Genomic DNA, 26,360 nt, shown 5'->3' with positions numbered 1-26,360 from the left:
TTGACTTGTTCAGACTTAGTTTAATACAATGTAAACATAAATGGACGTTACAAAGCCTTTTCTGAGTTATTCGGCTGTACATGCTGCAAAATATGTTGGTATGACAATCAAATTAGACGCACTGAGCATAACACAGCATTAACAGACACTTTCTTTCTTTCTTTATTTGGTGTTTAACGTCGTTTTCAACTGTTCAAGGTTATATCGCGACGGGGAAAGGGGGGAGATGGGATAGAGCCACTTGTTAATTGTTTCTTGTTCACAAAAGCACTAATCAAAAAATTGCTCCAGGGGCTTGCAACTTAGTACTTCTTCTTCTTCTTTAGTACAATATATGACCTTACTGGGAGAATGCAAGTTTCCAGTACAAAAGACTTAACATTTATTACATACTGCTTGACTAAAATCTTTACAAACATTGACTATATTCTATACAAGAAACACTTAACAAGGGTAAAAAGAGAAACAGAATCCGTTAGTCGCCTCTTAAGACATGCTGGGGAGCATTGGGTAAATTCTTCCCCCTAACCCGCGGGGGGATTTACAGACACAATACACACAGTACATGCAATCCTTATTATGACACTTAACTGGCAGTCTACACAAAGCTTTGTAATGTCTACATCATTCTCACATTAATACCAAAAGAAGCATAATACATTGGTCATCGTTTTCCATCCAACAAATCAATGGCCTCTTTTTTTCTTCTTTTTTTTGTTAGTACAGTACAACAATAAAAACAGAATCAACAACATGAAATTTTACAGATCATAAGGGTGGCAGTGTGTTTGATTTGGAAAAAAATTACTTTGTGGAAAAAAAGTATTAGCTTGAGGATTGAAATGGTGCTGGTTGAGGGGAAAATCTGTGTGGGTAAGTGGAATACATGAACTTCCTTTTCTGCTGCTCAAAATACTGCACACTTTGCTAAAACAAAAACAACAAAATATCTTCATATTCTTGCTGAACAAAACTACCATACAACCATTCTGCGCACGGTATTGCAACAAACAATCATTACCTGCAAGCATGTGTCCCAGAACCTTCAGAGTTTACATACATGTACCAGCAGAAAATCCTCAGAATTGACTGCTTTTGATGTGTCTCTTTTGACTAAGTGTTTGTCATTTTTATTTACAGTACTAGTATTTCTAACTTGCTGTACTGCAAAAATAATCTGGTAACAACACAGCAACAGCACTGTGAATCAAACAAAAATCACTGTAACACATTGCAATACGTCCATGCAAATCAAATTTCGATGTGCAGAATATGAATCATCATGAAGCATAATAATGCTACATGTATGTCCAGATTGAACACAAGAGTTAACTTCCTTTTTGCACCACATGGAAGTTAATTACAAACACACAACACACAATTTAACATGGCACCAGTTGCACCATCAAAATCTGGAATGCAACACTTAAAACAAAGCAAACTGAAGTGTTTTGGCAACAAAACTAATTTAATTTTGCTAAAACTAAAAGATGTAAAAATAGACACAGGTGTCTCAAAACTGATCTAAAAGAAAAACTAGAAACCGGTGAGTGAAGTAAACATTTAAAGGGGTTTGTTTGTTTGTTTGTTTGTTTGCTTAACGCCCAGCCGACCACGAAGGGCCATATCAGGGCGGTGCTGCTTTGACATATAACGTGCGCCACACACAAGACAGAAGTCGCAGCACAGGCTTCATGTCTCACCCAGTCACATTATTCTGACACCGGACCAACCAGTCCTAGCACTAACCCCATAATGCCAGACGCCAGGCGGAGCAGCCACTAGATTGTCAATTTTAAAGTCTTAGGTATGACCCGGCCGGGGTTCGAACCCACGACCTCCCGATCACGGGGCGGACGCCTTACCACTAGGCAACCGTGCCGGTTTTAAAGGGGTCAAGTTTGTCATTTCTAAAAAGGTCATGTATGTAGATGCAGTAGCCTGCAGGAAGGAAAAACTGGACAAAATAAAACCAAGTTAAAATAGAGTATAGTAAGTTTTCTGATCAGCTACTCACAAAAAAACTGAAACTGGCGACACTACATTACAAATACATGTAGTTGTAGATGTCAAAATGGACCACCTTCAAAACAAATTCATTAATACATAAACCAAGCACTGATATGCAAACTCAGGTGGTTGAGATTATAAAGGAAATGTAATGCTTTAAAATGATCATCCATCCCTGACCATGTTTACATCATGACTTATGTAAGTTATGATCAGAAAGTACCAATATGTTTTAAGTTGTGAGGCTTGAAGAGGCTCATCCTTTCGCTTCTTCAAACACAATAGCAAAAAAAGAATAAAAACAAAACCGATTTGTATAAAATCAATTTATGGTTCAAATCTGATGGAATATCTGGTCACTTACCGCACAGTAATCGATCAAGCTGTTTAGTGATGTAATTTGCGCAAGGCTGCTGGTGACATATCAATAGCCCTGCATATATTTCTGATGGTATTTATTGTTCATGTAATGGATTTTCTGCAATGCCTTATAAGAGAAGGAAGTTTTCTTGATCATTGCAAAAACCTTGTCTCAGACACTCTCACTTGAACAAATAAAGGTAACTGGCAAGAATGAACATTGCTGCATCATATATGGCAGTCAGCTTGTTAAAAGGAAACAGACCCTAAAACTGGCTAGGTGACACCACCAGTGGCAGTGCTGATTTGTTGCTATAATTATTTAATGTACCGGTAAGCAGGTCACCAACACAGGAGAACAACACACGTCCTTTCGTGAGAGCCAAACTAATAAAATATGACACTCAAAATTGATGATTTGCACATCTATCTTCATTTTTCCTCACTAGTCTCAATGAAGTACATGAACTGAAATAAGATTTCTGTTCCCTGCTTTAATGCACACAGATAATGTGTATAACCAGAAGTTCCATAGAAAAAATATATTACTGTCGTTTTGATTTTTTTTTCTAAGGCCAAAAAGAAAAATATGTCTGTTTCCGGTAACCCGACCGACCCTATTTTTAAGCGCTGACCCTAAAGTTTTTTTTCGCTTTTCGCACACAAAACAAACAAAAAACAAAAAACCGGGAGGTAATCGGTCAATGAGACTTCACAATCAAAGAGACTTACCTCCCGTTTCCGTCGTCACGCAAAAAAAACCATGGCGGCCAATGATGCCCAGAATCACTCTGAAAACATAAGGGAAAAAAAAAAAAAAAAAAAAACCCAACGACCGACCAACCCTATTTTGTTCGGCGATGTTACCGGAAACAGACATATTTTTCTTTTTGGCCTAATATATAACACTAATTTTGCCGACTGGCTTAATGATGACCTTTCATAATCAAACAAACACAATGATAAATATTGCTGAATGGAAGCACAAACAACGAGCATTGCAGGAAAAAAGCTAAGTACATTAATTTGTAATCACAAAATGTAAACTGCACTCAACGGTTGTTGTATTCTGAAAAGATTTGTTCATACACCTATTGATCTAATAATGAAGAATCTCATATAAGGTCACAACTACACATAACGAACCAGAAACATATTTTTGAGAGCACAAAATAGAAGAAGAACCTGAATATAAAACTGAAGAGAATCATTCCAGATTGTTACAAATCTAACAGTAAAATCAAAAGCATGCACAAAAATGTTTGTTAAAAATTGCACTTTACTGATCATCTGCAAAAGCAGATGCAACAAAAACTTTCAATATATAGCCAACAAGTGTATGTGACTTACCAAATTCGCACACCAACAACATACTACACAGATACCGTACATCTTTACAACAGTTGTAAACAACAAGAATGTGTGTTACCATCGTGTAGAATGTACAAGATTACACAGGATGGATCACACACAACTAGCAAATCAACTTTGTGTACATTGAAGATGGTATAATCTCATGTTTGCTATAATCAGGTTATTATTATAACCATGAGTACAGTAATTTCATACACTCTAAATCTTCACTAGCTTCTGCCAAGGAACAAAAAGGCAAAGCTAACATTTAGCGCAAGTCTACAACCTGATGATACTTTATTGCATTTTTCAATGTGTGTGACTTTGTCAATTTAACACCCACACAAAAGAAAATAGATTCTTCACCTGGAATATACACAGATCATCAATGCTGTTTAAGGGGGTATGTTTTTTCCTCTTTAAACAAGGGAAACCACATGTGTTCCCGTCTTTTTTGCTTGGTTGTTTGTTTGCGTATGTTCTGACGCCATTAAAAAAAAGACTAGCATTTAACTTTGCAATAATGCAGATTTTAAAGCTAACACAAGACAGTACTTTATCATGACTTGAAAGAAGACATACACAGACAGACTGACTGACACATCTGCACGCCTGTAAACACTTGCACAACCATCAATTCACACACATGCACACACACCTACACCCAGCCACACCCTAACATGGAAATTCCATCCAAATGAGTTACATGTAACTCCTATCAACCTTAAAAAAAAAAACATCCCTGTGCACGAGAAAACAATGCACTGGCTGACAATAATACTGATACATTTCTTTCCCCCCAAATGTTACTACTTCAAACGCTTCTTTTTTTCCTTCCAAAAAAATAATTATACTAAATTACACATGAACAATACCGTCTTCAAGCATATTCTTATGGGTAGTTGGTTGTTCCTTTGAGTGTTGGTTTGATTTTTTGATTGTTGAACATCTTCTTCTTTTTAATTTTTAAATAAACAAGGCTTAGGTTCTCAACTTGAATCAAGTACATCAATCCTCCAAACATGCAACATGTGATGTTGAAAAGTCCATGAACACAGTCAATTTACAAACCAAGCACTGCACGTTTTAACACTGATCGTAATTTCCTAGGCAATATCATACATGCTGTGGTTATTGATAATACTCAAAATGTGCTGGTAAAAAGGATTCTCACATCAGTGTGTAAATGTCATCCATTCAAAAATCTCCCACTTTTCCCCCACAATTACGCCATAATGCTCAAACAAAACACATTTCAAATCATCAAAAAGGATAATAACTAAGGTATAACGCTTCACCAGTTGATACCTGTGTAATACTCTGTGTCAAAAATTGTGGTCATCATCTTCAGTTTATTTTAAAGCATCAAAAGAGCTTGAGATGTCAACGATGTGCGTATGACACTGATTGTCAAAGTCTTACATTCTTCCTTTTGTCAAGGCCCCAAAATGCATGTTAACTTTACCAAAATGCAAGCACGAATTAAAAACCAGTTCATCTTTTCATGCCAATCAATCTCCTTCAATTAAGCAACCTGGATTTCGAGCAAAGACAAATAGTATTGTAACTGATACAGACAGGTTTCCATAAACCTGACATAAATGTAAAAAGCAGAGTATACGAGTAGCCTGTAAGGATTTCCTGTGAGAAACACACGCTACAGGAAAAACACTTCCAGTACAAATCTATAATAGTGGGTGCGAATAGGTACACCTATGATCGAAAAGTACCTAAAAAAAAAAAAAAAAGCATGGCAATAATTGGGTTACCATTTCGCATAATTATACACTGCAACTGTTGAATAGGAACTTTTGTGTGTGCAGAAAGAACAAAATGTCACTGTGCATAACAGAAGTCGAAGAAGTTCCAATGCAGAAGCTTTCATTCAGGACGTTCCATGTTTTTTCATGAAGCTGACGATCTTCTCTATTGTCCTTCTGGTGGTCTCCTTGAAATGGCCTGTAAATTGATCATGATAAAACCAAAAATTATAAACTGTACTTCTCTCTACAAAAACAAATTTTCTTTTTTTAAAAATCAAAAGAAAAATCAAAAAAAAAATCTGTACTTCTCTGATGTGTTCTAGTCTTCTAGCATCTGAGAGTATAAGGAGCATTGAAATGAAATTGTTGTTTGGTGTGTGTTTAGAAATGAATTCTTAATAGGATCATGTATATGTATATTCTTCTATTTCCTGTCCATTTTCATGTCAAAATCACTTGGACATCTCTATAAAATAAAATCGAAAATTTTTAATTAAATTTTGATTTAATATAATATACTTACCCAATTCTTATGAATGCATTGACTTTAGTCCCACATGCTAGATGTCGAAAAAACCTCTCAATTACCTGCCCTTAGTAGGGTGGTAACCAAGCTAAAAGCGACGCCATAGCCGTTGCTATGGCCTGACCTTGCTCGGTTACCCATAACACCCTGCGCACCACGTGAGCGCCCGCATCCGTAATAATCATTCGAGACTATTAATCAAACAAACACCCCAAGGACATAATCCAGCGGGGACGGATGGGAGGGTATTAACTATAAGAATTGGGTAAGTATATTATATTAAATCAAAATTTAATTAAAAATTTTCGATTTAATCACATATTCTTACTCCAATTCTTATGAATGCAGATTCCTCCTAAAGGTGGAGGGAACCTACTTATGTCCTTGTAAGAACCTGCCCTGCAGCAACTAAAACCAGCAATGAACTGGAGCCATCTAGCCGCGTGCAGGAAATATCCCGAAGATAGAACCCGATGAACACATCATCTGATCTCCAGTAAGCCGTTTGCAAAGCTTCGCCTAGGCGACCAGAACGCAACACGGCAATAAAAGAAGCACAAAATCTGTACCCGAGCTGTTGGCAAACCTCGCATAGGCGAGAGGAACACCACCAGCCAGAGAAGAACACCAGACTCCGGACTCCCGAACGCCTGAAAAGGAATAGAGGGAGGACTGAACGCCCCCCCCCCCCCCCCTGTTCAAAACGCACCACTCATAGGACTGTCCTATGAATGTAGCAGAGCCCCTAGAGAGAGACAAATAAAAGATGTCTCTTTCGCTCCATTATAAAGAAATAAGAACCTGAGCTAAAGCTCGTGGTTCCAAAAGACAGAAACGTCAAAAAAGGGATTAAAAAAGTCTAACCGGACAGTTAGAAAATCTGAATCTCCCGGAGCGAGAATCCTCCCAAGAGGAGGGAATCAAACACCAGAGGATATTGACCAGGTTTCTGAAACGCCAAAACCTGGCCAAACACCATGAACAAATGGAACCAAAAGCCCTAAGGCTACATCCTCTGGCAAACCCCAAAAACGCATGCGCCTCACTGCCCTATAGGGCTGAGGCCCAGAGTAAGTAGAACAAAGTCCCACGCGCTAAACAAGGGGGAGCCTCTAAACCTCGTAAAACAAGGTCCTTTGATCATGCCCACAAGAACGCCATGAGCAACAGAAGAGAGGCCTATTTGTTTCAAAACAGCTGAGATAGCCGAGACGCCGGAACCTCAAAGAAGAGGCCCAGCTGCCCAAAGCCAAAAACTGAAACAGAGGTGAAAAACCACCTGGCTTGAGAGAGGGGCGCTAAGGAGTTGCACCCCCGCTCTAAATCCCCAATTGGCCAAGGAGGCCAAAAAAGGAGCATACACAGATAAAGTGGAGGAAATATATGCTTCGTGCCCAAAGACCAGAGTCAGCACCCATGACTTAAAACACAAACAGCACGCCTCCAGACCCGTACGCAGATGGGCCAACCCCTGTGCAAGCCCTGAGAGGACCTGTTGAGCGAGTCGGCCAGATCGCAGAGCTGGCCGGGGAGATATTCCCCTGAGAAAATGATTTAGTGTGAAAACCCAATCAGAATCCCTTATACTCTGTCTGACAGGGAGTGAGAACTTGCTCACCCCAGCTAGTTCACATAAGAAGCAACAGAAGAATTGCCCGAATGCAACAGGACATGCCTGTAAATAGCCAAAAAGGAAAGGCTAGTAGACTAAGAGCTACTGCTCCTAACCTGAGGCAAAAGAGAAGCCCAAGGATTTGCGTCTATATCACAGCCTCAAGACTGCAATTGCCAGTGCAGGCTCCATCTAGACGAAAACGCATCCATAAAGCGGTCTAAGTCCAGGGGGAAACAAAGCTAGGGAAAAAAGTCCCCTGAGCGATCCAAAAGGATTCCAGCCACCTTCCCGCGTGGAGGAACCCACTCTGGAGGAGGACCCTCATGTCCCAGACCTGTGAGGCCGAACCCCCAAAAAAACTTGAGGAAAGACTAGAGGGCCAGCATAGCTATCGATACCGTCCGACCGAAGATCGGGTCTAAAGACCCCGCAGAGGCCTGCTCTCGTGCCAGTCTGGCAGTGAAAAGAGCTTAAAGCCTCCCTATTCTCTCTTGTGTGAAGAATAAACCTTCCAAGAGACAAAGTCGAACAGCATGCCCAGGAAAAAAACCTGGGATAAGGACAGCTCGGAATTTTGCCTGGTTACTGAGAGCACCAGGCAAAAAGCCTGGTTCAACACCAAAAGAAAGTGCAGCTGACAAGCTGATTGACCTTGAAAAAGCTCAACCAGCCCCCGAGATAGTCCAGAGACCAACACCCCCAGAAACCGAGCCCTTTCCTGTGTGCAGAAAAGCAGAAGGAAAGCTCATGTGAGAGCACCGAGGAAAATCTCAGCCAAAGCTGAAAGCTCTAGCCCATGCCGACCCACCTCCCGCAGAGAGGGAGGAGACACTGAACCAAAACACCCCTTTGTAACCGGGAGCGCATAAATGCGCTGCCAGAGGTCCAAGAAGGAAGGGAAAGATTCCAGCTATTGAGTAGGTTTTAACAACCCCCGAAAAAGCCTGACCCTTGCTTCCTGCAACCAGCATGAAATCAAACCCCTTGTAAAGGAAGGAGATCACACCAAGCAAAAACAGTGTGGGCCTAAAACGTCACCGAGAAACTCCTCCGCTCAGTGATGACCCTAGCCCAAGATGCCAGCAGCCTGGCTAAAGCCTTATCCAAGGCATCCTCCCTAACCCAAAAGAGCGTTCAGGGAGGATAAGATTGCCTATAAGAAAGCACAGAAGAGAGTCTCAACCAAAGCAGAAAACTCCAAACCATGCCATCCTAGCTCCTCCAGAGAGGAGAGGGAGGAGTCACATCATGAAAACTCCATGTTCCCTGTGGTCTGTAAGCGAAGCTAGAAACTAGCCCCTGGCAATAAAAAAAGTCCGGATCAGACCCTGAGCCTGAAAAATTCCCTGCTATCTTCTTCCGCACTAAAAGTGAGGACGAAGCAGCTTGAAACCCCGAAGCCAGCAGACCCCTGCGTATGAAGCAGCGGGAAAGGTGTAGGCTGAAGACCACTATCCTAAGGTGTGGATCAAGCCAAAAAGTGTGGCATGTGGTAGGCAATCACCGCAGACTCAGCAAATGAAACTAATTGCAAGAAAGCCTGTGAAAACCCAAAGCCATCCCGGAAGAGGAAGGAAGAGAGACACCGCCAACCTATCCGGGACAAAGTAAACTGCAACAGCAGCCGCTCTATGTATGGGAAGCCTACAACCAGTAGGCAACCCTATACACTCCCCCTCCTCAAACAAGGAGTCCGAACCTAACCACCAGTTGTGTAAAACACAAAAGGAGGGGAGACAGGGGAGGTCGCGCACTAAATACTCCTGCCGATAACACCGCCAAGAGTGTGAATGAAAAGCGTGATCAGTCTCTGACTGCCAACCCAAAACCGCCCACCTGAACAAGAGGTGGGGAAAGAGGGGTTGGTAACTGGCACAGATCTCTGCCGAGAAGGAGAGAGAGTGGAGAAACAAGACAAAGCCGGGCCCGGCGCGTCTTACCCCACCCGCTGTGCTAGAGAAGCATCCCAGTGCTAAGAACCAGACTACCTGGTTTGAACCACAACTCACCCCAAGTGGGGAGGGGGGTGGTCCAGCACAGCCGTAACCCCTAGAGGGGGTAAGGACTGAGACAGAGAAACGGCCGTAAACGGCCGATCCTCACTCGTCCACCTGCCGAAGTCAAGTAGCCCTATCACTCACCCACCCCTAGGAGGGGGGGGGGTGACCTATGCTGGCTAAGGACAATGACCACCGGCCAGGCGATACTATAGCCGAGTCCCCACAGACCATTGTGAATACAAAGAATGGGAGACTGGAGAGAAAGAGTATGTTCTGTCTCCGCCTGTCACAGGTAGACAGCCGGCACAGCCCGTGCAGAGAACAAAACGGAGCAAAGCTCATTGTTCCCTGACCACTGTGCGAGACACCCTGCCGAGAACAAAAGAGAGTCGAGCTCATTGTTTCGCGACCGCTACCCGCGACAAGCGCAGGCAGCTAACACAGCCACCTGTCCCAAATGGAGCCAATAAGGGATATGTAACGTAGCCTGGAAAGCCGTACATAGCACCCCCGCTGTGAAGAAAGGCCTGAGCCACGCCATGCCCCAGATGGGGAGGGGGATGGCTCGCCACAGCAGTAAGAGCGACGGAGAGAGACGAACCGAGCAACGGCTGACCCCCCTCCGTCCACCTGCTGTAGTCCTATAGCCCACCGCCCACCCACCCCGATAGGGGAGGAGAACGATTGTCGGGCCAGGACAATAGAGGCACAGACTGTGAAGACAGTCCAACAGCGCCCACCCCGTCCAACCCAGAGGGAGGGAAAGGGTGGAACGCTACTCCAGCCCCCACCCGATCCTGCCCGGTGGGCGGGAAATAGTGAGCCACTGATACCCCCCCCCCACCCTGCCCCAAATGGAGCAGAGAAGGGGTATGTAACGTAGCCTGGAAAGCCGCCACCCGAACGCGCCCGGGGGGCGGGAAAGGGTGGGAAGCTAACACGGCCCCCTGCCCGCAAAGGGCAGAGTGGGACAAGCCCAGGCCGTGACTTACCGTGCCCCCCCACTCCCCCTTCCTCACGGTAAGGGGGCTGCATGACCGACCCAGCAGTGCTGTTTTTAAAGCAAGCCGAGCGGCCAAAGCAGGCGGGGAGCTGGCCCCCTCTCCCAAAGGAGAGAGTGCTCGCGAACAACCCAGTCTACCAGTGGCAGAAAGGACTGAACCGAACTGGCCGTTTGCACCAGGCGACGGTGCGACGCAGGAGCACCCCCCCTATCCCCCCCCATTGGCGGGGGGCTGCGTAACACACTGTGAAGTACCGGCGGTAATCAGAGTGGTTAGACGCAGGCAGGGAGCAGGCCCCCCCTCCTAAAAGGAAGGGGTGCTCGAGAACAGCCCAGAGCCACCAGAGGCAAAAAACGGGCTGAACCGAACAGGCCATTTGCACTTGACCACAGTGCGAAGCTGACGAACGGGAGGGCGGGAACCGCCGATCGCGCCTGAAACAGCTGAGAATACAGACCAAAACATCGTTAAGTCCCCCCAAAAGGAGGACATTGACTGATTCCTCTTACTCAGAGAAAGGGGAAAGAATAGCCACACGGCCACCCCCCCCCCCCCCCCCCCCCATCAGTCGCACCGACGACGATCCAACAAAAAGTCTATAAGGAGCCCAAAGGCTGATTAACCCCAACAGGGGAAGCGAGCTGTGAAAGAACTGAACCCGCCCTCGGAGGGATAGGAACATAAAAAGAAGTGCTGTTTGACGGATCTACGACCCGCATAATAGGCAAATCAAAGTTCTTAGGCTACTCTTAGGTATAGTTTTCTAAACCAGGCTAAGAGCCTTGTCACCTTCCAGTCTCGCGCCAAGTTTAGCTTTGTTGTCGGCCATTTTAAGACCGGCGAAAAACAGTCACCCAGAACAAAAAACTTCTGCGTGCGTGTTCAACACAAAGCTATCAACATTTATCCCAAACATAAGCAGGAAAGATCTCACCAAAAGGTAGACGGACAGGTAGACCCCCAAGAACCGGCTAGTCTCAAGGACGAGCAGGCATGTGAAGGCCAAAAGTGAGAGCGAAATTCGGACACGTCCACCGTGTGTTGTCGAAAGTCGAGAATGATTATTACGGATGCGGGCGCTCACGTGGTGCGCAGGGTGTTATGGGTAACCGAGCAAGGTCAGGCCATAGCAACGGCTATGGCGTCGCTTTTAGCTTGGTTACCACCCTACTAAGGGCAGGTAATTGAGAGGTTTTTTCGACATCTAGCATGTGGGACTAAAGTCAATGCATTCATAAGAATTGGAGTAAGAATATGTGATTAAATGCATATATAATCAATGAAAAAAAAATAGCAGAAACATTTTTATAATAAAAAAATTAATCTTGTGCTGTCAACAAAAACAGACTAACATTTAGAAAAAGATCAGAATGCAACCATACCTGGCTGGGAGAAGAAGCTGTGAATGGTGCCTTTCAAAATCATGCTTTCCGCCTCAATGCCAGCCTCTTTGATAATCTTCTTGTATTCTGCAAAAGGTAGACAGCAATTAAACATAGATGAATCAGGGCTGGGGGGGTGTGGGGGGGGGTGTGTGTGGAGGGGGCGAGGGCAAATTCACACTTGTACCTAGAATTCTGAAGCTGCACGCTGGATCAGGAGCACTCCTATATTTCCCTTTGCACTCTCAAATGCAGGTTTGTGCCACCTATTTCCCTGGCTCCCATACTACTCTCTTCTTCCCATATGATGTTATCATTTATTTTTTTAAATACCGTTTCAAATTAGCCACACAGGCAGTAAAGAAACATATAAAGCAGTAATATCTCCAAAACAAAACCACTTAATTAGACACAAAACAACCTACAAGCATCTACACTTACCTAAAATATCACAAACACAGTCATGTGCCAGGAACTACTCCCCCCCCCCCCCCCCCAGCTAATTTCACTTGATTTTCTTTCACACACACCACACTGAGCTGAAGAAGGTTTTCCCTGAACAATTTGTTTTTTGGACAATTGAACATTATCTTCTGGTCATCTCCTGAGGTAATTACACAAAATCAAAGCTTTAGGATCTTTTTTTATTAGCTTTCACTGCTTTTTATAAAATTGTGGAGATGTACCATGCATCACGCACACACAAACACACACTCTCTCTCTCTTCCACCCTCTTACCATAACAGCCATCCCTAAGAGGGTCCAGCTCGGCCACAATGATGAGGGTCGGAGGCAGCTTGGTGAACTTAGGTTGCAACAGCGGGGTCACTCGCGGGTTGGTCACTTCTTCTGACGTACTTAAAAACTGCTCTGTACACCTTGATTGGCAAAAACAAAGTGTATGAAAATTCATATCATAATTTCTGCTGGAATGTATTTACCAAACACGTATTGGGCATATTTTTACAAGTTTTCATGCACTATCATTTGTCAAACAATCATCCAGCTGAAGGGGGTATTTGTATCAGTAAACGCACCATTTAACCTGACTTTTCAATCATAGTAAAACTACTTTTTGTTTTCCATACCCAAATCAAAAAAATTCAACTTCCATTTTGAAGTTTTACAAGTGAAGGATTTGTTGCTCGAGACCTACTGTCCCCAGTTTTTAGTTCACGAGTCCATCACAATGAACACTGAAGTTTGGGGGAAATTCTTCAAATTGCTTGTAAAACAATTTGTGTATGAATTAATATTTTTTCTTACAGATGAGTTTTTCACAAGTTAAAGCAACTAGCAGTAACAGTAACATAAATCATTAAATGCAAGTTAAGCAAATAAAACAAAAATATAGCTATTACCAGAACCATTTAGAAAAAACGCCAAAACAGAAGACAAGAAAAACAAATATATGTAAGGGGTTACCATGTGTGATGTTCTTGTGTTTTAAGACCAAGGACATGAAACTCCTCCACTGATGGCTGGCCAAACCTGAAATCCACTAATGGGTACACAAGTATCTGAAACAGAATAACAACGCATTTGTGTTGGTACATGTATTACATCACTTCATCTAGCTGGTTCTACCTACATGATGCAGGGTCCATTAAAATCATATTCATACCTGTGAAACTAGGTTTGTCTCTGCGGAGAAATTTTTAAAAAAAGAAGAAGATATGACTGCAAGTGTAAGCCACTCATAAGCTGTAATCTTAATTTTGCACTTAAAAATCATGTTGATTCATAAATTAAAATGTCAGCAAATAAATTCATCAATTTACAACAAATAACAAACTTTTCTCCCTCACTTTTCTATCTCTCTAATAACTTAGCTACATCACTTTCCTCCTACACAATCCCTAAAGGGAAGTAACTGCTTTCAGAAAAAGTACCTGAAGCATTCATCTTGTGTCTGAACTTTTATCAAAATAAGCTTTCCTAATACATGTATCGACAAAAAATAATGTTTAAATAATGCAAAAATCATCGCACTGTTTCCAGTCTTACAAAGTGGACAAGTTAAGCCAGACAAAAATACACTGCCACACAGATCACCACTGATGTTAAGGTTCTTAACTCATTCGCTGTGTATCGGAATTGGAATTCCGACACCTGTGTTTAGCGTTGCACGCACGTCTGTACAGTGGAGTCCAGCTATAACGAACCTGGGTATAACGAAATCCCGTTTTTAACGAACTGCCATTGATTTCCCGGCAGACAGCCTTCTATTTCTTACTTGTTACTTTCCGGCTACAACGAACCTTTTGAACTCATTTGCATAACGAACCCCTCTTATAACAAACACGTTTTCATCGCCCCAGAGCCGTTTTGTCTCTAAAAGTCACAAGGCTACAACGAACTGATGTCAATAATTCTCTCCAAAGACAAAAATACACAAACACAAGTAAAAGTATACCAGTTTGTTTGACCCAGTTTTAGCTATGAGAGGTGGTTCCCCTGTCATATCTGAGAGAGGAAACACTTCCTGCACCGGGGTCAGTGATTTAACCTATGGGGGCGGTCTCTTTGATGTCTTGAGAGGAAACATGGCCAGGGTAGTACCTAGTAGCTGAAACATGCATTATCACAAGTTGTTTGACTGGTACTCAGGCGGTCTCTTTGATTTTTTTCGTATTTTGATACACTCCAGGATGAAAAAAAGTCGCGCCTTATGACCCGGAAAATACGGTACATGCTTTTACACGACTTTTTAAATTTTACTTCTAAAATTACAGTAAAGTGAACATTTGAACTATGCCTCTCTATGGATTATATTATGAAGCTGTTGAAAACATGCAGAGATTGTACTCTCCAAGGAAAGATCGATGGGACAATCATTTGAAGGTGAGTGGGAAAACTTGTCTTGAGGCCATTTAGGGTTGAAAACTCTACAGCGAATTACTGATATAACGAACTAAAATGTATCTCCCTTGAGATTCGTTGTACCCGGACTCCACTGTAGTTTAGTTCCGACGGATATCACGAATTTTTAACGGTGTAAACGGCCCTGCTGACCAAGGGAAACAACCCCCGCAATAAACTTCTATCTGTCTACAGTGGAACCATTCACTGTAAACAGTTCCTTCCCTTCAATTGTTGGGATTAATTTGATTTTGTTGACGGTGTGCGACCCACGTTTTGACTTTTCCAAGATGGCGGATCGTTCTGCTACAAGACGTAGTAACTTGAAAAGAGTGCTAGAACTTGTTATTCAGTACGGTTCTGATCTTGACCTTTGTGATGATGATAGTGGAGATGATATTTTAGATTCTGGTGACGAGTTTGTGCCAATGGACGATAATTTGGGTGATGATTCGGACAATGAAAGTGTCGATCATGACATTGTGTATGATGAACCCATGACGTAGAAAGTTTTGTTTTTTTTTGCTTCAAAGAGGTAGTTTGACTGGATGTGAAGACAACAAAAGGAATGTTCTTTCAAATGTTTCATATATTTTCTAAAAGAGCAAGTTTCAAACTTTGCAAAAATGTAAGGTAGGTAAGGTTATTTTGTGTTGTTGATTTTTATTATTTTTTTAAAAAATGGGTCAAAATCGTGCGATTTGAGGGAACACACGGACAATTCAACAATTTAGACGCGCCTCGATTATGCTTGACACTCACCAGTTCAAGTCTATTTAACAGTAATTTTTGTTTCTGATTCACCAGCAACACTGATTCACCAGCAACACTCTTGACATTTGAAACAGTGCATATCAGCTTGATTTTGTGAGAAAAAGTACTGCAACAGTGAGTTACTGGTGTTTCATTCAAGAACAAAAAAGTTTTTTTTGTGTGCTTCAAATTGGATATTTTGCCTGGATATGAAGACAACAAAAGGTATGTACTTTCAAATGTTTCATATATTTTCTAAAAGAGTAAGTTCCAAACTTTGCAAAAACATAAAGGTATGCAAGGTTATCTTGTGATTTTTTATCATTTTTTCAAAATGGCTCTAAATCGCGCACTGGCAGGGAACACAGGGGAAATTTAGATGCGCCTTGAATGAGTTAAGCCTGTCCTCAACTGGGCGAAGTTGACTACGCGAAGCAGAGAAACTTGCTTGGGGGTGAGACCGCACAAAGCAAATAGTACTTAGTTTTCGGTAAAGAGACTTCACAAAGCCGACTTCGGGGTCAATTCAGGACTGCCTTAATCCTCATTCTTACCTGATAGGAGAGACCGCGGATTTCATGGGCCATGGTGGCGGCGATGTTCCCCCCTGCACCTGCTCCTGCCACCCCCACCTTGCTGTCGTTGCCAGCACCTTCACACATTGAGGCATCAACATTACAGTCACCGAGAATACATAATTTTTATATGTCAAATGAAATATTAAAACATTCACTAAAAATAAATATGTTTATTCCCCCCTCTGCTTCTTTACCTCTGTAAACTTGTAGGGGTAGTTATTTTTCGATAATGACCCAGCAACCAAACAAATAACGACCCAGCAACAGCCTGAATCCTCGATAGTGCAATGGGTTGAGAAGCTGTTCTGTTTCGGTACTACTTTTTGCGACTGAAAAGTTCCAAACGCTCTAATGTACGAAGTATACATCTCTGGAGCAAACAATGCAAACATACCGCATTTAAATTAACAACTACAGGCCTGAACACATGAATCTCCATATAAAATCCATGAGTTCGGTTGTTTTCTGAATCTAGATCAGACGTTCATCACAAGCAATTTCCCAAGGCAAGTAACTCATACTTTGTCTTGCGACAAGAGTAGTTCCCCTTCTTTTCACTCAGTTCCTTCGACAACAGACTGCAATCCGACGGTCAGTTTTCAACAATATTTCATTTAATAAACAGATCACACGCAACCAAATGCACACATCTCATCAATTTAAACAACATAAAGGGGTTTCATACACTATTTTCCCCAGAAAACTGAACTTCATACAGTTTTTAACGTTGGAACACGGGCGCAAAAGTTCGTCTGCTAGTCCCATTTGACGAAAAAACATTATCCTTAGCGATACCAAAACATATACAGAACACACAATATCTGCCTTTGCCGCCACAGCAGAATAACAGCATATCTGTGTACTTGATTTTAGCCCAAAATAGGAAAACTGACAAGAAGTGTTAACAGAATGGAATGATTTGCACGGAACTATACAACCGCGCATTAATCGATCGCCTGCGCAGGTTGACTGGTTGAGAGAATAGGATTCGATCAAACTTTCGCAAAAAAACTCCTCTTTTCTTTGAATAACTGAAGAAAGGAGGAATAAAGAGGTTACACACCTCGTCTCAGTGATTATCAAAAATAATGGTCTCAGTTCGCGGTCATGAAAAAGCTCGCTAAAGCTCGCATTTTTCATGATCCGCTAACTTCGACCATTATTTTTGATAATCACTGAGACTCGGCATGTAACCTCTACATATATATGTCAAATAAGATATTAAAAACAGTTAATATTTTCATTTTACTGACAATAACCAGACTGAAGCACACATTGTTTAACTAATTCCAGCTTTTTACTAAGAGTTAATAGCGCTGCTGAGTAAGCTGTAACAGGCTATACACACACACAAAAAACTCAGCTGAACTCTTAGAAACTCATCTAGATTTTAACATGACAAATCTCTCCCCTTGAATTTGCACCTTAAAGATAAATAATTTTCAGCTGTAGATCAGCTGTCTTTGTGTCACATTTATCTCTGACAAAAGACAGTATAGGGCATCACTCCTTCCTAAAACAAATTTGAAAAGCTGCATAGATACAACAAAACAATAAAACAATCTGGAAGATGGTAACTAACCAATCAAAGATCTGTTCATCATGACCCATCGAACAACACATTTAGCATCATCGTAGCATGCAGGGAACTTGGCTTCTGGGGCAAGGCGGTATTCCACATTGATGACAATACACATGGCTTCCCTGAAAAAGACAAAGGTACTGTGAGTTACAGCAGTCCCTGCAATGTACGGCCCCCGGCGTGAGCGGACACCTGACATGTACGGACACATTTGCTCGGCACGGAGTGTTTTCCTTCTATATTTGCCCCCCCTTAAACGGACACCTGCAAAACGTGGACGCGGACACTCATTTTCGGTCCCAACAGCAGGTCATACCTCCAATGTACGGACAGACCATCGTCAAATTTTCACCACAACAAAATCGATAACAGAGCAGTCCGGCTCTTGGTACAAAGATCACAGCCGCAATGGCGTGACGACAGTCACTGGTAACTTGAGTGCACCTGTACCCATCAGGAGGGGGGGTAGTTTTGGTCAGGAGTGGAGTACATGCGAAGATGCCAACATGAAACTGCACTGTGCTCTTTATTCTTGTCTGTTGGACGTAAACAACAGAAACCACAGTCGATGAAGGTCCTGAGCGAAAGAGAGTGAAAAACCGGCCACAGTTCTCAGCATCGTGTGTCTGTGTGTAACCTCTTTCATTGACAAGATACTCTTCGTTTCCCCTCAGCCTTGACCAGTGAGTCGGTTGCCTAATCTGTGAACCCTTCAGTTGTCTTGCTTTGTCAAAAGTTACGACACAGTCAACTGGTTTTGCTCTGAGTGAACAGTTGGAGCTGACCTCTCTGGCCACAGCCCCAAACAGTACATGGCTGGAGGGAGTGAGAGAGAGAGAGGGAGGGAGGGGGGGGTGGAGGGGTAGCTGGCTAAACTCGGTGGGGTGTCCGGTGTCACTGCATGTCAGCAGGAAGAGCATTGGAGAGAAATAGAGAGGTGTACTCTTCCACACAATTTCCAAGCATCAGTTGTCACGGCTTGGGGTAGGCATTTAGTGAGGGAGAGTGAGAGCTGTGTTATGTACAGTGTATTTCCGACTGAAGAGTGAAAAGTCACTGCCATGCCACATGATCGGCATGCAGTCAATAAAGCCAGACAAGATGAAAATAAATTACATGATTATGACATGCAGCTCTATCTGCTGCTATTTATTCAAACTGGTCTTCAAGCTTATTCTTGCAAAGCATCTGCACACGCTCCTCTGTGCTGTGTTTGTGTGGCTGCTTTCGTATGTCAGTGCATGGTGAGTGTGTTCACTGCCTTGAGGATTTATTTTATCTCTTCTTTTCAACACTTTTCATACAAATCATTTTTACAGAACGTTTAAAGAAGTATTAGGAGTTTATTGTTTAGCAGCCACAAGAAGTGATTAGCATAGACTCAATGCTGTTGTTTGTGTGTCTCTGTGTGTGTATGGGGGAGGGGGTGGTGTGGTCACCCCTCCCGTGACCGGACACCTGCAATGTACGGACAGTTTTGCTATGGCCCAAGGGTGTCCGTTCATGAGAGGGACTGCTGTATAACTTACAGAAGTCAAAAGTCACTAACATAAAATGTTAGGCAACAAGCCCATCACACAACAATTAAAGAAAAAATATAAAAGGACAAACAAACCAAAGCAAAATGTTAAAAGTGAAAATAAATGCTGTATGCTCGGAGTAGTAAATAAAAGAAAATCATGAAACAACTGATGAGAAATTTGCTGCATTGAAATAAGCATATTCAGTACATGAAGAAACCAACAAATTTAGCAAGTAAGTTGAAACCATAAACATCACTTTCCTAGCAAACAATGGCTGTTTCAAGAATTCAAGCTTTCATTCAGCTGCAATGATCTTTCCTGTGAGTACAAATGAATAAATAAACAATACCTGTGTTGTCTTCAACCTTTCAACACTCAATGTCATCATAAAAATGAACTCTCTCCTCGCAACGAATAAATAAATATAATGTACAAAGTGACTGATCCTTAGTTTTTTTCTTCTTCTTCTATCAAATGCTTTTCAAAGAATATGGAACATTCAATATGGAGAATTTTCAATATGGCACATTCTTTCGACGCTGACATCACCCCTGTTATATTGTGAACTAAAATGTTAATCAGACAGATAACATTCTAGAAGAAGGGGGATGTTATACTGTGTACTATGTCACTATTGTATTGTGTACTACGTCACAAATATGTTGTGTACAACGTGACTATGTTGGGAGAGTGCTTCCCCTTTGGTCTGGACAGCTTGGACAGTAAAGACGTGTTTCGAACCTACTCCAGTTTCAAGCATGTGTGTACGAGTGCATACGTATCAACACACACCCATGCAGACAAGAAACACAACAACCCCCTTTTTACGTAATTCATTTCGTCATATAATCATTCATTCGCTTGTAACTTCGCAGCAAGCGGCTGAACATTCCATCAAGGCAAGTTCTTGTTACTAATTGTTTGTTTGTGCACTTAAATGACCGTAGGGTTGATATATTTGTGACTGTAACGTATTGTTTTGTCAATAACAAACGTTCCAACAACTTACCTTTCCTGTTTTTGTTATTCTGATTTTCAAAGAGACCTTTCACAGAGAGGCAACTTCACAAAAGAAGGCCCCAGACATACCTTGCCAGCAGCTTGCATATGGGGGCCGAGGTCTTGCGTGATCCAAAGATCATAGCACCATCATGAAAGTACACGAGGACAGTGGGACGGCGGGTCAATATCAATGGCTTGATAACGTCAACTGGGACTCCACCTGGAACAAAAGAGGAAAACATATTCTAGTACACTGGGTAATTAGGTAATTAGTTTAAGGTGTCATTTGCAAGGAGATGCTTGAATAACCAATACACTGGTAAAACACTAACACTGATCATGGCTACAAGCACCCAAGTACACTTATCTATTTCATAACAGCAGGAATGCAGTGTATCCTAACTGCCCAAACCCCCACACCCACCCACAAACCAGCTCAAAGCTATACTTGGATTCTACCACAAGGGGCACAATGTCCTAGTGGATAAGACGCCGACCTCCCAAGCAGAAGATTATGGGTTCGAATCCCAGCCGCGCCTGGTGGGTTAAGGGTGGAGATTTTTCAATCTTCAAGGTCAACTTATGTGCAGACCTGCTAGTGCCTTATTCCCTTTTGTGTGTAAACGCAAGCACAAGACCAAGTGCGCACGAAAAAGATCCGGTAATCCATGTAAGAGTTCAGTGCGTTATAGAAACATGAAAATACCCAGCATGCTTTTCCCCGAAAGCGGCATATGGCTGCCTAAATGGAGGGGTAAAAACGATCAAACATGTAAAAACCCACTCATGCAAAAAAAAAGGAGTGTACGTGAGAGTTTCAGCCCATGAGCGCAGAATTCGTAAAACAAATAACTTTTATACACTCACCCACCACCAACCCCTCATCAAAAAAACACATCACCTCCCATCCATTTACAGTAATCATGCTACACCCCACCCAATTCACTGAACACAAACACAATGTAGCTGGTCATTAACAACCAGCTGCATATAAAGTACTACGCCTGCTATAGCATAAATGTGTTACTTTTTATTCATAGGCTCTTGAGCCAGACATCGATTCCATCCCTGCCGAGTCTGAAAGAAATCGTGCAGGTCAAATTTCCAGGGCAGACAGACTATATGTGACCAAAATACTATCTAGTTTTTTTCCTACCTTAGAATTACAGCGAAGTATTGATTATTTTTTGTCATTCTCTATTTCTTTTATAAATAAGTTACGTAGACATCTTATTTCTGGCATAAACCGGCATCATACATGCACTGGCTGTGAAGTCCAGACTGCCTGCTATGGAAGCTTATCTGTGTAGCATTGATTTCACATCATCTTGCCTGTTGCACCCAATATATATACCCACCCACACCCACCCAATATTACCCTGGCCACATTGCCATGCAGCTCCTCACATGAAACACAAATTATTGATGTGGCTGCAAGCTAGAGTGGTTAAAGGATGAACAAAAAAACAGAAGAAAAAAAACCGCTGCTGTATCAGCAGTTTCTGCATCTAGTTCTAGGATACAAACAGGTATGCATGCTGCCGATGTGTACTTGAAATTGTACTTTACAGTCACCCAAGAGTCTGAGAAAATTGCCGACCTTGCCAACTGATTATGTAGGATCATGATGAACAATGATTTTTTGTATGACAACAGATAGGCGCTCGATCTACTGACTATAGTAAACACCATGTAAGGCTGCTTACAGTAGACACATAATTACTCATCCGACCACACCTATGTTATTGTATTTAAATGGAAATGACAGAGAGCACCAACAGAGGCATGTAGTCATGACATTTCAGTGTTTGCTTTTAGAAGAACTCAGCAGTGAGTACTGATCAGTCTGATACTGTAATAGATTTCTGCGCTGGAAAGTCAAATGTACAAATTAGAGTTGAGAATATAGGTTGCTGTAAAATGTAAACTGAACACATGCAGAAAGAAACGCCACCCAACCCATCCTACTCCTTCCCTGTGACCCATTGAAGTTACGACCATTGCACATTCAAACAAGTCAGTCACTCAGGTACATCTGTAGTGTAAGCCATTTCCCAACAGGTGTTTTAAGTCACCTGGAGAAGTACTTTATGGAGTCCCTGTGACCCAGACATGAAGTTAAGACCATTGCACATTCAAACAGATCAGTCACTTGGGTATATTTCTAGAGTAAGCCATTTCCCACCAGGTGTCCTAAGTCACCTGGAGAGGTACTTTATGGACCTCTCAACACACAGTCCATCCCCTGACAAGTTCTGTGCAAACACTTCTCACAATCCACCTCCACCAAAGTAATCTGATCCATTGACTAGTTGAGCACAAGTCCTTATAACTAACTGTTGGTCCTAAAGCTGGCTCAGTGAATGCAGAATACACAATCTGGGTGTTTGGGATACATGTACCAGTATGAGGATTAAATGTGTACACAAACTTGTAGTTGTACTTAGTGGTGGAATTACAAACAATACATGTCCTTGTGTCAACTTTTGGATCAGAGGCAAATCTGTCTCTCAAGCAGAAACAGACAAGACAGATGAAACACAGACATGTCGCATCTTAAGAATCCGATCACCTGAACCGTACATGAAATTTGCTACAGTTCACCAGTCGCTCTGTAAACACAAAATTTAAAGGAAAGAATAATATTTATTTAGAGAGTTCGAGCAGCGGCTCAGTTGTTTACCCCAAGAAATACATCAGTGAACCAGGGGCGACTGACGTATCTGTTACATAAACAGAGTGAATTTACAAACAGACTACAGTCCAAGGTTCAATATATATTCCAAATTTCCATACACTGTGAACAACTGAATGATTAAAAATTGGTTACTGGTATTTCAAAGGTAGTCATAATTTTCAATCACCCCAACAGTTTTAATCGCAAAGCAACATTTTCACTCACTACAGGCCAGTGTATTTCTGCATCACTGCACTGTATGAGCTTCTGACTGAAGCATGACAGCCTCACTGGCTGGTCAGTGGCTTCAACTTGACGAGAATTTATGTCTCATACCCTAACCCAGGTCATGCTACGGCCACACCATTCATTCTCCTCCAGCCTGGATAATAAAACATTACTAGCTAGCCCTAAACAAAACAGGAAACAAATCCCTTTTCCCACAGTTTTACCTGGGCCCTCACCTTGGAATGACAGAGCTCTTTGTCCCTGACTGCCATTCAATTGGAAACACATCGCTTGACAATGGGTAACAAAAGCTTCGCTGGCTCTGGAACAAAGGGTCCTAGAGTCCTCTCTTTGAATGATGTATGAGAATTGCTACATGCATCCCTGAAGTTCCTTTAGCAGCAAATAATAGTAATACTACACCCTCACACGTCCCCTAGTCCACAGAGTTCTGTTTGAATCCATATTTACAGTTGACCCTGAAAATTAAATGCTAAAGAGCTGTGATGATTATACAAAATTAAATTAGTTAAGTTCTCTGAAGGACTTAAGCAGAAGGTGACCGATTATTTTGTCCCCTCCCCATGTAATTACCTACAACCTCAAGTGGCTTAATATTTTACTAAACAAACAATTTATATCATGCAGAACTTGTCATAGGTTTGTTTTAAAGGTGTCAAACTAATGTGCAGCTGCATGGGGCATGAACACTGTGTTCTGTTTGCCGGCATTTCTGCTACTTTCCATTCATTAATAACTGACATGCAGCAGGCACATTCTGTATTGTTTCAAACCCTGACTATGCTTAGCAGATAATGACATAATTTGGTTTTTTTCCCACAGAAAAACAGGTCGGAGCATTGGTTTTTTCTAAAGAAAAACTGAAAGCAAAAAATGCCGCGAAAAACATTATTCCGCGTAAAAACTGCTTTGCTTTGGAAAAATGATGCTGCTGCGGCGGATGATGACAAAACTTCGGCTATTCCATTTTTTCGTGGAATAACCAAATAATGTCATCATCTGCTAAGGATAGGCTACCAGACAGTGCATGGTTAAGTACCCTCCCCAAATGAAATACATACATATGAACACTTGACCTGTTCATTTTTACAGCTGCTTTATAACTGGAATCACAATGCATAATTACCTGATGATTCTCCTTGTCTAACAATGTGCCTTGTACTTTCACTTGTTTCTTGCAGGGATGTTGCTTAATTGCTGTTTACTTACAGCTTCACCTGGTTTCATGTGCCTGTCCACAACCTGATAAAGAGGTCAGCAGGTGAAACTGCAGAACTGCCACACATTGCTTCAGTTATCTGTGCAACAAAATTCCTCAGAAAAACACAATGTGCTTTTTATCTCCCGTGTATGAACACGGCCCCTCCCACATGCACACACTGATCTATTCATTGTGACTCAGTAATGAATGACCGGAGCACTGCTCTCTTCGTAACGCTTACCAGGAAATGACGGGGATGGCACGAAGAATTCCTTGATGTCTCCCTGGAACTCGACATCGCCCGCATACTTGAGAACCACCTCTTCGTGTGCCTGTCTGGCTTCCTCAACGCAGGCTCCGGTATCAAGAAGCTTGCCCGTCTTCTCCAAGCGTTGTTGCAAGTACGACTCGCTCTCTTCGTTCACTTTGTACTTGGCTTTCAGCGCTTCCAGGTTCGTCGTCATTTCGCCGATGATGCGAGGCGATGACCGAACGCGACGGGCTGAGAATGATAATTTAGCCCGACACGGATAATTAGGAATGCTCGCACAAACCAGGCAGTAAACGAGAGAAACGAGCGTTCAGTTCCCCGGAGGCGGAAGGAGAAACAATGTTAGCGAGTGGGATAGAACCATTCCGCTGTCTGACAGGCTGCAAGGGGTGACAGCACTGCCGCTCGGAAGAGTCGATTGTGGTCGATGAGCACTCGGCGATTCCTCGACTCTCAAGAGCGCACCCCACACCCCAGCGAGGAGCGCAGCGGAGTACGCTCACAACTGAGTCGGCGGTGTTCGAATTTCGGGTACCTTGGCACAAAGGGTAAAACAACCCCCAAATTAAAGGCCTAAAGTAAAAAGGCCTTATTAATTATATATACATGATTTTTGAGGGCTTATTTTCTTGAGGTCTTATTATTTTGCCTCTTGTATGCTGTTACACCGGGCAGAGAGGGCGCTAGAGAGAGAGGAGAAACTATGAGACAAAAACTCAGTACAGACTCAGTGACGAACGAACTGACAAACGGACAGAGATATATATATATATATATATATATGGAGAGAAAGAAAAAAGTGTGTTTGCCTGTGTCACAGTGTGTGTGTGTGTGTGTGTGTGTGTGTGTGTGAGTGTGTGTCAGTGTTAGCATAGATCTAATATAGGTCCCTGGTGTTAGTATGTCTATGTATCCGTGTGTGTCACAGTGTGTGCCACGTTGTGTGTGTGCCGTCGGTGTGTGTGTGTGTGTGTGCGTTTGCAAATGTGTTAGGATATGAGTACAGGTGTACAGGAGAGTACAGGTGGGACAAACGGCCAGTCATTCTGTTTATCTTTTGGACATTTTGTCTTTTGTTCCATTTATTATCTCTTTTTTTCGCGCGCACTGACACGTAGAAATGCATGTGATGTGTGCGCGTGCGTGTGAGTGTATGTGTGTGAATGTCGTCAATATGTGTCCTTTAGTATTGTGTCAGTGTTGTAAAGGTGAGCCTTATTTTAAAGCCTTATTTCCTTGAAATAATTCATTCCTCGGCAGAAAAGAACATTTATTTATTTCAGGCCTTTTATGTATATTTTTTTTTTTTTGGGGGGGGGGGGGGGGGGGCAAGGATATGATAGTTCTATATAACTGTGACTGGACACTGTGGAAGCCGTGAATGCCGCCGACTGGGAGCCGCCTTGACTGGAGCTATGATCATTGGCGGCTGAGTGATGATGATAAGAGCACTCAGTGCTGTCGGACAACATTAACAGCTATTGTGTATCCTTAGCGGATTATGACTTTATTCAGTCTTCTTCTTCTTCTTCTTGTCGTTCGCCAATGTTAAACTTGGAGTTGTCTCCAAGTTTCATGATGGCAGATAATGCGTGGTACAGTGATTTGTTCGAGAAGCGCCATGCAGGCTCCATACCTCCGTCTTCAGC

General features: G+C 42.4%; 1 protein-coding gene across 1 annotated transcript; it reads right to left on the bottom strand.

Moving 5' to 3' along the window:
- Positions 1-25,063, bottom strand: LOC138952471 (ethyl acetate hydrolase-like). Its single transcript, XM_070324146.1, has 8 exons — positions 24,682-25,063; positions 20,401-20,533; positions 17,789-17,910; positions 16,183-16,280; positions 13,439-13,533; positions 12,752-12,891; positions 12,014-12,100; positions 1-5,682 (listed from the first exon to the last, which is right to left on the bottom strand). Exons 1-8 carry the CDS (start codon positions 24,902-24,904, stop codon positions 5,609-5,611), a joined length of 972 nt encoding a protein of 323 aa, XP_070180247.1. The 5' UTR covers positions 24,905-25,063; the 3' UTR covers positions 1-5,608.
- Between the last annotated feature and the right edge of the window lie 1,297 nt (positions 25,064-26,360).

The sequence above is a fragment of the Littorina saxatilis genome, linkage group LG17, assembly GCF_037325665.1.
Source record: "Littorina saxatilis isolate snail1 linkage group LG17, US_GU_Lsax_2.0, whole genome shotgun sequence".
NCBI classification, from domain to species: domain Eukaryota; kingdom Metazoa; phylum Mollusca; class Gastropoda; order Littorinimorpha; family Littorinidae; genus Littorina; species Littorina saxatilis.
This window is presented reverse-complemented; position numbering and strand designations above follow the sequence as displayed.

Excerpts from the sequence above, each read along its gene's own strand:
- LOC138952471 (XM_070324146.1), bottom strand. The coding sequence starts at position 24,904 with ATGACGACGAACCTGGAAGCGCTGAAAGCCAAGTACAAAGTGAACGAA. Across the intron at positions 13,534-16,182 it reads TCCGCGGTCTCTCCTATCAG|ATACTTGTGTACCCATTAGT; the intron begins GTAAGAATGAGG and ends ATTCTGTTTCAG. Across the intron at positions 12,892-13,438 it reads ACACAAGAACATCACACATG|GTGTACAGAGCAGTTTTTAA; the intron begins GTAACCCCTTAC and ends TTGCCAATCAAG.